Below are 12527 nucleotides of genomic sequence, written 5' to 3' on the forward strand. Positions count from 1 at the left end.
ATCGAACAGACCGTCCCATCTGTTATTAATTTTATTAAAACTATAGAAGGTGTAGAAAGAATATGGACAGTTTTGTCGGAAAAGTTCGGTTTTGACATTTTATTAACCCGACACTTAAATCAGGATCCCTTAGAAAACTTTTTCGGGAACATTCGCAGCTATGGGGCAAGAAACAACGCGCCTAATACTACGGCGTTTGAAGCGGCCTTTAAAGCGCTTTTATTAAACAATTATAACTCGCTCCATTCCAAAAATGCGAACTGCGAAGATGACTCAAATAAATGTCTACAAACACTAGATTTCTTTCTGAAAGAAAAACATGCAGACGCAGACGTTCCACCTGAAAAGGATGTAGAATGTAATGCTGAGGTTTTCTCATGTGACAATTTACAAGAATCCGATGCGGGTCAGCGGAATTATGTGTGTGGATGGGTACTGACTAAATGTCTTAAAAATGTTGTCAAAAGGTGTGAGACCTGCAGAGAAAGTCTAGTTGATGGACAAGACGCAGACAAAAAAAATGCATTCATTAAAGCAAAAGAATATAGCACGAGGCGATGGCTTTGCTACCCAAGCGAGGATTTTGTCAATTGTTTTCATGACATACAAAATATTACAATGTCGTTTTTAAAAAAAAATGTGCCGAAGAATAACTTGAAAAAAGACATTACCGCAATAACTGATGTGTTGGTTGATTATCCTTTTAAATGTTTTATACATAAAGATAAACTGACCCAGTATTTCACAAACACTACAATAAATGTTTTACTGTACAGTTGGTGCAGATCAGTTAATCGCATATTATGTGGTAAAATAAATTATAATGATGATGACGACGAAACTAAACGTGCAGCACAATCATATTACAACAGACATAAACATTACAAAAATAAAATATGTTAAATGGAGTTTGCACTGGTATAACGCATATTTTTAGGCTCTTCTTATTCTTATGGCGTAGTAAATTTTCTTATTAACATGTATCTTCTTGTGTGTGAATGCTTTTTCACCACACGCCTTCTTTTCTATTATTTACCAAAAATTGTACTTTCCTAGGGATCATGTGGAGTAAAACATGAATTACTCTCGGCAGCAAAGTTTGCTCGCTTCTCGTGACTCTGCAACGATCAAGATTCCACTTTTTAAATCTCTCTATACACTAGTAATTTTGGAATATTTCGCATGTTTTGATCTCGATATAAGCACGAGAGGTAAACAACAAGTTTGCTTCTTTACGAGTCTATTGTCTCTGTTACTATTTTCCCTACACTTATTGTATTACGCTATCAACAAAATGAAAGCAATAAACATATTTACTTTAATATTCTGTTTTTTTTATAATTCCATTATTGATAACATTAATTAACGTTTTCCACATAATGTTAGGTCTACTTGGGCGGTTTACAAGTACATTTTTTGTTTGACTCCTTGTAAACAATTACAGTTATTTGTTACAAGAAACCAATCAAAAAATGGACTTTTAAACCGACCAAGTAGACCTAATATTATGTGGGACGAAAGTACACGTATGGATGCATATGTAGTTGTACACGCACACATACATACTTAGTTTCGGGGGAGAATCAGAGATGGCGCTTTCAAATGAGTTTCCATAAAATGCTTCAAGAGGGCTCTCTTTACCTATTATACTTACTTTACTCTTTGCGATAGCGTTTCGTTTTCTAATGTTGAATGGTGTATTACGTATTTTTATTTCTTTTCATTTTATCCTTTACAAACTTTATGAATAACTCAACCAAAAATCTCGTACACAAAAAGATAAATATGATTGTTACTGTTTTTCTTTAGTACGACTAGAAAAATATGTTTAACGCTTCGCATCCTAAAACCGGTTTCAGTGCAAAAACTAAACTCAAACTCGTCAAAGTTGTTTTGTGAACTTTTCTGACATGTAAAACTGTAAATCATTTATTACACAAAAGAACGCGTAGTATCGCAATAAGTATCTTATAATTTAGTTAGTAATGTATTAAAATTATCTTTAGTCAATATGGCATTCTTATGTCCAGTGAGAATAAGACGGGGGAAGAAAAAGAAATGTGAGTACTTAATGGAGCTTTCATCGTGGGAACTTTTATGTCAATGACCTCCAACTTTCTACATATAAATGTAAAACTAGTAATTTCGCCTTATTTGTCATATACCACCCATATCGAGAGAGTAATTAAGTCTCGCTCTGTAACTGGATTATTCCCGTTTAAATATAATGTACAAACGTAAAGCTTCCAAGCTTCCTTATCAGTAATGCATGTTATAAACAAGAGGTATATTTTATTTTATAAAGACAGTGTATTACGCTAAAAACCATGTTTATTAACGTATTAACGAAACGAGAAGTTATTAGTTACCACTTGGCATAGAAATTTCTGTACAGCAAATTTTTTTTATAGCAAGTAGTGGAGACTCAGACAAGGATTTGTCCAGACCAGGCTCAGGGCTCAGCCCTGGCATGGGGCGGATCACTGGATCAGCAAGTATAGAGACCTTAGTGAGAGTCGGTATAGAGAAGGAACATGGTCTAAGTCCAGATTCCAAAATGGTGGTGCTGCATGATTTCGCACCCTGCGTGGATGATGAGTTAGAGGTAATTACTGTTTTCATACTAGTTCCATTACTTAATAGTTACTGTGAAGTTAGTATTTCGAATATAAACCTTGAGCTGGCATACATAATTTAAGAGTTGTTGGAATTTTGCCTGTCTTTGAATTAAATGAATTTTAATTGTTAAATTAACATTCCCACAGCAGAAGTTTGCCAGATAAAGGGTTATTAAAAACCCATGGGTCACGTATACTTTAGTAGTAGTAGTAGTAAAATACTTTTTTGTACAAAAATACAATACATTTACATAATATATATGCTTATATATAGGACGCACCCATGACTCAGGAACAAATACTTGTGTTCATCACACAAATAAATGTACTTACGGGATTTGAACCCAGGACCATCAGCCTCATAGGCAGGGTCAAATTCAGTTGAATTGCATGATGAACTCATATTTTGTTTTACAGGTAAAACGCGGTCAAATTGTAAATGTATTATATCGAGAAAATGATTGGGTGTATGTGATAGTGGCAGAGTCACGGAGAGAGGGCTTCATACCTCACTCGTACTGTGCCCCCTGCGAGCACCATGACTTGAAGAAGAAACTACCGAGGAGCAGATCACCAGCTGATATACAACACAGAGATGTTTCACAGTAAGTTATCAAAATATTATGTTCCTTTTCGAGTCATTGTATGGTTTCAAGCTCGAGTCATTAGGGGTCATCCATTAATTACGTCACACCAATTTCTAGGTTTTTTGACCCTTCCCCCCCCTTGTCACACTTGGTCACATTTTGCAAACCCCTCCCCCCCTAGTGTGACGTCACATTTTTTCTACGAAATCGCCAAATCGAATTTAGTAAGTACCTAAGTATTATTAATATTTTATCAAAATATTTTTGACGATATAAATATTAGTAATTTTATAACCCAAAACTCATTAGGAAAGAAAATTAAACGATTAAAAACTATTTTCGTTTTAAAAACTTGTTATTTAAATGTACAGCGAACTAAATAATTTAAATAAAGTTTCGGTTTTTTTTTTATTTATTTATATAGCCCTTTATTCTGAACATGATTGTTGGTTTTTAGTTTTGAATGTTTATATGAAGTCTCTTGGTTCAGTGTGCCTGTCGGCAAAGGCCTCCTCCAACTCCTTCCAGTATTTCCTCTCTCTTGCCACCCTTGTCCAGAGTGGTCCCACTGTGAGTATTATTTCGTCTTCCCATCGTGTTAGTTGAGGGCCTTGCGATCTTGATCCATCTGTAGGGTGCCACATGAGAATTCTTTGGCTCCACTTCTCTGTTTTGCATCTTATAGTGTGGCCTGCCCACCTCCATTTTTGCATGTCTATGTGGGTGAGGATGTCTGTCACTTTTGTTCTGGTTCTTATGTCAGAGCTGCGGTTTCTATCCTGTAATTTTACACCGAGCATGCTCCTCTCCATAGCTCTCTGGCACTTTGCAAGTTTATCTCGTTGTTTTTTAGTAAGAGACCAAGTTTCGCAGCCATAGGTTAGACATGGAAGCACACATGTGTTAAAAGTTTTGCTTTTTATCCGTATACCAAGGTTGCTTTTCATGATTTCTTTGAGTGACCAATATTTACTCCAGCCGGATGCTATTCTTTTTTCAATTTCTTTACCCTTAAATTTTCGGTTACTGATGAAGTTAAAGTGACGTCACAAAGTTTGTGTCTCCCCCCTCCCCCATGTCACAATATGTCACATTTTCTTGACCCCCTCCCTCCCCCTAAACGTGTGACGTAATTAATGGATGACCCCTTACGACTGTTTCAAAATTCACTACAGTATTTTTAGAACAATAAATGTGCTGTGCTGCATGCAGCCTTATACCAGTCCGGAGACACTCCTGACTTCGGGCAAACTTGGCTCCGTTCAGCTCAGTATTCCTCCGAGCAATTATTAGGGTTGACACAATTTGACGTCCCTTTGCGTGCATGACCACAGATAAGATAATTACTTGAATTTTGACAACCCTAAATAGTCGAAAGGGATAGTGCCATAAATTAGAAAGGAATATTATGATTCAACCCTGAGTCGCTGTCAAACTTCAGTTTTGTAGGAACTTATAGGAAGTGTCCTTTCTGTACGGTAGTACTATTACTTATTCTGTGCTTATACTAACCTTTTGTTATGTGTGTGGTAGTCAAAAAATGTGGATTCAAACCTGATTTCAGCAGACAAAACATTTAAAAAAAAAAATTAAAAAGATAGAAGATCTATTTTTATTACCATTATTATAATTTCCAATTTTTTCCAGATTATCAGTCTCAGACGGTGCAACAAATGATGGGCACTCGGAGCTGGGCAGCGAGGGTGAGGCCTGTCCGTTCAGCAAAGATCCCTCGGGCAGATATGTGGTGCTCTACACTTTCACTGCCCGGGATGAGAATGATGTGGATGTTGAGAGAGGGGAGTTTGTTACAGGTAAATAAAAAACTCTTAACCTCCTGAGACCCACAAGCAATAGGGTATAACATTGTATTTAAAATAAATTATTTTACACCATGTATGAAATAAAGCACCAGATAATTATTAGAAAAACACAGATAGGAGTTATTTTTAAGCACAAGTTCTATTTAATAAATCGGATAGAAATACAAAAAGTAGGTGAGTTGACCGTGACGTCACGATGTAATGTTTCATATAAATTCCATATTAGCAAATCGTTTTGACAGTTCTAAAAAAGTAACTGATTTGACTAGTAGGAAAATACCCTATTGTTTTGTTTTTGAAATTGGAACCCTTAGACTCACTTGCACCATCCCACTAACCCGGGGATAAGCGGTTAAACTGTTAACCTAGTGTCAAATTGTACTGGTAACCATTGTAACTCCAGGTTTAACTGGTTAACCTCGGGTTAGTGGAATGCACGAATGGTACAAGTGGGCCTTAGTTACATAATAAAAGTTCAAAATCGATATTGGAATATGAAAAAAAATTGAACGCAGGGACTTTGGAGGTTAAAATAATTAGAAAACTTAAAGTTTAGTCCTTATTCGAAATCAGGGATTGACAACTCCTTTGTGATAAATATGTTAAATTTTCATTGGTCAATCCTATGATACATAATGGTGCCGATACAGGTCTGATAACTGTAACTCTTATGGCTCCTCTACACGATGGGCCAGTGCCGGCCACTCCAAGGGACGCAGCCATGCGGTAGAATGAGATAGCAATATCACTTGCTCCCTCTAACGCATATATACGTCCCTTGGAGTGGCCGGCGTTGGCCCATCGTGTAGAGGAGCCATTACAGGATGTGATTGATATGCCATACTGTTATGTAGCGTAGTGCAATACCTTGGTTGGAATATGGAAACTATGGATAGAGCAATATGAGCCAACTCTACCAAGCTGCTATCTTCTATTCAATGATAATTTAACCTTTTGAACTCCAAACGGCGCATCCATTTGCCGTGCCACTGACGCCACAGGGGTAAAATTTAGTTTTGTGAAGAAATAATGCCAACCTAAAAGTGGGGTGTTTTTCAGCAGATTTTCATTAAAAAACGATCGACGTCAAATGCCGTCTTTGGCGTCGTTGTCACGATTTTGCGTTGTCGTCAATTGCCGTATGTGGCGTTCAAAGCAATTATTTTCCAGTTTTGAACCGAGAAGACCCAGACTGGTACTGGATCGTGCGAAGTGATGGACAGGAAGGTTTTATTCCTTCTGGATTTGTGTATCCTGCTGTGGTACAAGGTAAGAAAATTAACTACTATTTCATAATAAACCAATCATAATGCGTTTTTCTCTAAAGCAGTAACACTTGATCATTTCCTCGACAAAGCAGCGATTGCTGAAACTAAAAGCAATCGTATTGTCCTTACTTTCGTAAAAGGAATCTAGTAAAGATTGTCTACAAGAGATCACTTCTTAGAGATAATATCACCTATTTATTGTCTATGGTTATATAGATTCTTATTTTGATCCATTAATGTCGCCTGAGAAATTGGCAATTAACGCAAATATGAAACAACAACCAAGTTTTTATGAGTAATAAATAATAACATCAACTATGCCACTTTTGAGAGTAATAAAATTAAATATTTACAGCGAACCAGCAAGACAACCCGCAGCCGCCCCAACATTCTCCGCCGGCCAACCCCAACAGTACCGTGATGTCCGCCGGCACTAACAACACGCACAACGATGGCCGCTACCACGGCACGGAGCTAGTCATGCTGTACGATTATAAGGTAACTGAGCAAGACAACCCGCAGCCGCCCCAACATTCTCCACCCGCCAACCCCAACAGTACCGTGATGTCCGCCGGCACTAACAACACGCACAACGATGGCCGCTACCACGGCACGGAGCTAGTCATGCTGTACGATTATAAGGTAACTGAGCAAGACAACCCGCAGCCGCCCCAACATTCTCCACCCGCCAACCCCAACAGTACCGTGATGTCCGCCGGCGCCAACAACACGCACAACGACGGCCGCTACCACGGCACGGAGCTAGTCATGCTGTACGATTATAAGGTAACTGAGCAAGACAACCCGCAGCCGCCCCAACATTCTCCACACGCCAACCCCAACCGTAAAACAACCCTAACTGATCAATCGAGAAAACTACGAAACTTTAAGTAATACTTCACTTTGGGCGCCCCCAATTCAGTGGCGTAGCGTGAAATAATCTAGCCGCGGGCGAAATCACATCTACGTAGCATATTTATTTCGATGTGCCCGAAGGGGCCTCGCACGAGGCCGTAGGTGACGGCCCACTTCGCCCACGTCTAGCTACGCCACTGCCTCAATTAGAAGGGAAGTATCATTTTCTTGAGTAGGTATTGGAAAACACTTTCCGAAAGCAGCGCGGGTAGACCCCCACAAGGTGGACTGACGATCTGGTAAAGGTCGCGCTGGATGCGGGTGGCGCAAGACCGGTCATTGTGGCACTCTTTGGGGGAGGCCTATGTCCAGCAGTGGACGTCCTCTGGCTGATATGATGATGATGAAATCCAAAATGTATGTATTGCAGGCGCAGGCGCCGGACGACCTGTCGGTGAAGCGCGGCGAGTGGGTGTACGCGGACCTGACGCAGCAGACGGTGGAGGGCTGGCTGTGGGCGCACGCGCCCAAGTCGCGCCGCTCCGGGTTCATCCCCACCGCCTACGCGCGCGCGCCGCACACCACCACGCTCTGACCCGCACCACACCACCCAGTGCCTACTGACTGTATATGGTCGCATATAACTTATAAAGCGAATGCCTCAAGCGAGGCACGCTACACAACAGGGTGCTCCATGCAGCAATTGCTTGGTGAAAACGCAGCCTTACTCTCCGCGCCGGTTTTGTGAAAAGGATTTTGTTTTCCTAAAACAATATACATAGAATTGATAAAAATTAGAAGCAGTCTGTTAACTCTGTTTGTCCGTTTACCTACTTCCGTCGTTGCGGCGTTGCAAGATAAAGCGTTCTTGGCCATTAAAAATCTAATCTAAAAGCATCAACATTCCTGTACATTTTTGATGGGACCGTAATACCTAGTGAACTATTTTATAATATTTGTATAAGTGTGTAATGCAGTGCCTCCCACTTAACCTTTTATACTATAATATTGCCATGTGTCCATGTAAAATATATACATACTCGAATCGTCTTCCAATATCTTGTCAAATTCGACGTAAACATTATTGTTAGCTATAATGTAAAAATATTCCGTCCGTCCAAAATTTACTGAATCTCATATTACGCTTTATATTTTAACTTTTTTTAACATAATTGTAAGGGTTTATGTAATATCATTTTGAAATAAAACAATTAGATATGTAATAATATTTTATTTCCTACCACATATAATTACTACATTCTCATTATAGTTATTTACGATACAAGTGCGAAGTTAACTATCCGCATGTGTATCGTACAACATTTCGTACATATGGCTCTTTAAATTTATGACGTAGTTACGTAATGTGCTTATTATTATTTGTGCACAAGGTGTCGTAATGGAGCACTACATGTCCTGTAAAATATTGGTTTATTAATCCAAGTCGGCAATCAAATTCTTCTTCTTTTTCTTGGCCTGTTGTTTTATTTCATCTTTGACTGTCCATTCTTTTAACTGATCTTCCACTTTCTTGATATCTTGTTCTGAGACCGTGATATTAAGCTGTAAATCGATCTGTTCACTCCGGATAAACTTTAGTGCTTCTAGTTTCTCCCTGAGGAAGGGCCCCTGTTGACTCTCTAGCAGGTTACGGTAGTTTGAAAGTTTTTCATTGCGAATATCATCGCAATGCATTTCTGTTAGTCTTCTCAAGGATTCTTTACGAGACAGCTTGTGATGAGACCTGTTAACAAAATTTTTATATCTTAGGGTGGTATTCCGTCTGTCCAATATCTTTGTCCAATGTGTATCGCGTCTCACATATTGCTTAATGAGAGGACGCAATGACATTGGACAGGTGGACTACCACCCTTATTTATAGGACCTACTACTTTTATGGTAGCAAACCTTGGGACTACGAATGGGACCTTATTAGTTATTATTGAGCTAATCCTACATTGTCTGTCTAATTTTTAACCATTAGAACGCCACGCCTATCGTGCGCGGTGCGTCGCCGTGAACCTTGTCGGAACGCACGAAGACTGATATTGGCCTGTAGCCGCGCGCGTCAGTTCACGTCTTCAGCGGTAAAGGGTTAAATGACTTTAACCTTTTGAACGCCAAACGGCGCTTCCATTTGCCGTGCCAATGATGCCGCGGGGGTAAAATTTAGTTTTGTGAATAGTGCCAACCTAAAAGTGGGGTGCTTTTCAGTAGATTTTCATCAAAAAACGATCGACGTCAAATGCCGCCTTTGGCGTCGTTGTCACGATTTTGCGGTATAGTCAATTGCCGTCTGTGGCGTTCAAAAGGTTAAATTATAATAGATAATTTGAATACTGTCAAAAATCCTAAATAAATTAATAAGCATAACTTGGTACATCCTTATTGAAACTCAATCTATTCTATATAAAGACTAACTTTTTTTTAATGTTAAGTAAATACAATTGAATTAAAACTTACTCTGGATGTGCCTTGTATTCTATATTTAACTGCTCCAAGAGCCACTCAAACTTCTTGTAGTCATATGTGCGAAGATACTTCAACAGTTTCTTCCTCCTGTCTATCATCTCTTGCACAGTTTTCTGAAAGAAAAGTGTTACCTATGTTAAACCACAGAATAATTAATAGTACTGCAGTACAGAAAGAAAACTTCCTACAAAATCGAAGTTTGACGGTGGTTCAGGGTCGAATCATGCTGTCCCTTTCTATTATATGGCACTCCCTTTCGGTTATTTAGGGTTGTCAAAATTCTAGCCATTATCTAATCTGTGGTCGTGCACGCAAAGGGACGTCAAGTGGTGTCAACCCTAAGTGCTCAGAGCAATGCTGAGCTGAGCAGAGCCGAGTTTGGCCGAAGTCAGGAGTTTCGCACCCCTGGTTAGACTTTTAGTCTGATCCTTTGTGTGCAGTACATCTAATAAACCAGCAATAAACCTCATGTGACGTTTTCAACCAAAAGGTACCACATTGTTAGCTGTCGATAACGTTGATTTCAAATTAAGTCAATATGGAAATAGTGCTTTATTCACAACTGACAACATTCGTACAAACCTTAAATAATTAGTTACTTTGACATTTTGTGTTAAAAAGGGTAAAATAAAGAAACTAATAGGGCAAGGAAAATTTGTAAATAAGGGTGTTCTTCATTAATAACAATTAACATAAACATGTGCTAACCTTTGCAAGAACATTTCTTGGAAACTTTTCCATGGTGACTTGAAGACAACGAATTTTCGCAGTAAGCTTTGCAACTGAAAATAAAATATTCACATTACAATTTGTATTTGTTAAAATTGACTTCTGTAATTAAAAATTTTTGAGAGTAAGATATGGAATACTGATTAGTGTCCGACCAATGTTTCAGTTTCGGTAGATATCAGCATACAAATCATGTTGCGGCCGAAATATTGTCGAACCAAAACGGTTTTGATCGCACACTAATTCTGATATTGTTTTTCTTCAGGCTACATGCCAGCAGTTATAGAGCTTATACAGCCAGAAGAGCACTAAAATAAGGACTGATAAGAAACAGATGAATCACATTCATTAACACAATTCATACAAACACCTAAGCAAAAATGTGCCTGTAGTAAATAAGAAATATAAAGATAGTTTATTATTCAAGTAGGCATATTACAATGTGCTTATGAACGTCAAATAAAGCTACACCAGCATAAACCCTCTGCCTCAAGAAGATTAAAATCGGCCCTCAATTGGAGGAGGGTATCCCAATATGGCACCGACAACAAACTTCATCAAAACATTACATCTTATAATTAACATGCATTACGAGTAAATAAGGTTACTAATAATATTTACTCTTTGTCTCGGCAGTATTATCATCGTAACCATGCCTCCTGACTCTGTTCACGAGTTCCTGCTTCACCAATTCGTTATGCTGCTTATTGCCTAGGAATGCTGCTGAGAATATTTTGTTCACAGATTCTGGGGCACTGAGAAATAAAAGTTTCATTAATTTATTTTAATCAGGACTAGAAATAGCAAAAATCAAACTGTAGAGAAATATAATACATTGAATTCACAGGCGGTAACATAACAGGGTACAGCAACTTCATTCCCCTGGCTATGATTATTCGCAAATTTCCAGTAGATTCGATTCAGCAGTTATGGTTGTAGATGGAACTTGGCACGAAACACAGTCACCAACATTGAGATGCTAATAAAGTGGCATCTACTGGGAATTTGGGAATAGGTATGGCCAGGGGAAATAAGAGAGATCACAAAATTAGAAGATGTTACTCTAAAATCAAAAACTCTAAAATGGAAGTGGGCGGGCCACATGCTCAGGGAAAAGCAGAAGTGGTCAAACATACTGACTGTGTGGACCCCACGAGACAACACAAAAAGGAAAAGAGGCAGACAATACAAAAGATGGTCAGATGATCTAAGGAAAACTGCGGGTCCACTATGGACACGACTAGCTAGAGACAGAGAGGCATGGAAGGCATTGGAGGAGGCCTTTGTGTCAAAAGGACACGTCGAGCCGACGGTTGCTGCAAACACATGAACAAATAACGAAAACTGTACTAAATATTATTATTAACTGTATGCTCGAAATTAAAGGCTTTGAAATTGAAATTGAAATTGAAATTGAATGGCCAGGGGAATGACTTTTTGTAGAATGATCCAAGAGACGTCAGATTGAAGTGGATCAAAATTAAGATGTGTTTATAGGTTATGTTGCATTAATACTTGTTATATCATAATGGTTTCAAGTATGGTACTTACTCCTTAGCTTCTTCACTTAGAGAATACTCATGACCTAAAGACATCTCTGGAATCGGCGGAAGACCTTCTAAGTCGCCAGATTTGGCCGGTTTGTAAGCTGGTACATATTCGGGTCTCACCCATTTGAATTTCACTTGGTGTTTTATACCGCGTGATTGTATGATAGTAGTTGTAAGGCGGCGTAACATTTTAGTTAAATTTGCACTATTTATTCTAAGCAATATAGTTTCTTTTATTGAAAACTATGTTATTTTAATCTAAAAGATTATTTTGATTTTGACAGATGGTAGTAATGACAGTGACACACAAAAATGACCACAGATAATAAAATGACAAGAAATACTAGTGTTGCGTCGAAAATAACTCGTTAACCGTTATTTCATAACTCGTTATTCCGAATAAAAAATAGTTATTTGTTTTACAAGGGGGCAAAGTTGTTGTTTAACCGCTCGTGCTAATATTGATACCTGAGCGAAAAATCGAAAGATTCCAAAATTGAACCACGAGCGTAGCGAGTGGTTCGAAAAATGGAATCTTGAGCGTTGCGAAGGTTTCAAAGCACGAGGGTTAAACAAAATTTGCCCCCAAGTGAAACACAAAATTTTTCACCACACCAACCCAAAT

At 38.6% G+C, this 12527-nt stretch overlaps 2 protein-coding genes and 1 long non-coding RNA gene across 3 annotated transcripts in view; 1 reads left to right on the forward strand and 2 right to left on the reverse strand.

Moving 5' to 3' along the window:
• The window catches only part of LOC134674585 (uncharacterized), a 254701-nt gene that overhangs the window by 75050 nt on the left and 167124 nt on the right, over positions 1 to 12527 (reverse strand). The gene's annotated exons all lie outside the window — the stretch shown is intronic.
• On the forward strand, positions 1870 to 7758 carry LOC134674581 (SH3 domain-containing protein Dlish). The gene is made up of 7 exons (XM_063532697.1): positions 1870 to 2060; positions 2412 to 2605; positions 3036 to 3223; positions 4853 to 5019; positions 6199 to 6297; positions 6652 to 6794; positions 7582 to 7758. The coding sequence occupies exons 1-7, from the start codon at positions 2012 to 2014 to the stop codon at positions 7744 to 7746; spliced, it is 1005 nt and encodes a 334-aa protein (XP_063388767.1). The 5' UTR covers positions 1870 to 2011; the 3' UTR covers positions 7747 to 7758.
• LOC134674565 (small ribosomal subunit protein uS15m) lies at positions 8368 to 12191 on the reverse strand. Its single transcript, XM_063532680.1, has 5 exons — positions 11904 to 12191; positions 10974 to 11107; positions 10332 to 10405; positions 9615 to 9736; positions 8368 to 8895 (listed from the first exon to the last, which is right to left on the reverse strand). The coding sequence occupies exons 1-5, from the start codon at positions 12089 to 12091 to the stop codon at positions 8586 to 8588; spliced, it is 828 nt and encodes a 275-aa protein (XP_063388750.1). The 5' UTR covers positions 12092 to 12191; the 3' UTR covers positions 8368 to 8585.

Source organism: Cydia fagiglandana, chromosome 20, assembly GCF_963556715.1.
Source record: "Cydia fagiglandana chromosome 20, ilCydFagi1.1, whole genome shotgun sequence".
Taxonomy (NCBI): Eukaryota; Metazoa; Arthropoda; class Insecta; order Lepidoptera; family Tortricidae; genus Cydia; species Cydia fagiglandana.

Bases quoted from the DNA above. Each gene is read 5' to 3' on its own strand.
- LOC134674581 (XM_063532697.1), top strand. From the start codon at position 2,012: ATGGCATTCTTATGTCCAGTGAGAATAAGACGGGGGAAGAAAAAGAAA. The intron at 2,061-2,411 runs GTGAGTACTTAA...TTTTTTTTATAG, and splicing joins ACGGGGGAAGAAAAAGAAAT to CAAGTAGTGGAGACTCAGAC. The intron at 6,795-7,581 runs GTAACTGAGCAA...TATGTATTGCAG, and splicing joins TCATGCTGTACGATTATAAG to GCGCAGGCGCCGGACGACCT.
- LOC134674565 (XM_063532680.1), bottom strand. From the start codon at position 12,091: ATGTTACGCCGCCTTACAACTACTATCATACAATCACGCGGTATAAAA. The intron at 10,406-10,973 runs GTAAATATTATT...TTTTATTTTCAG, and splicing joins TAATACTGCCGAGACAAAGA to TTGCAAAGCTTACTGCGAAA. The intron at 8,896-9,614 runs GTAAGTTTTAAT...TTTTGTTAACAG, and splicing joins GAATACAAGGCACATCCAGA to GTCTCATCACAAGCTGTCTC.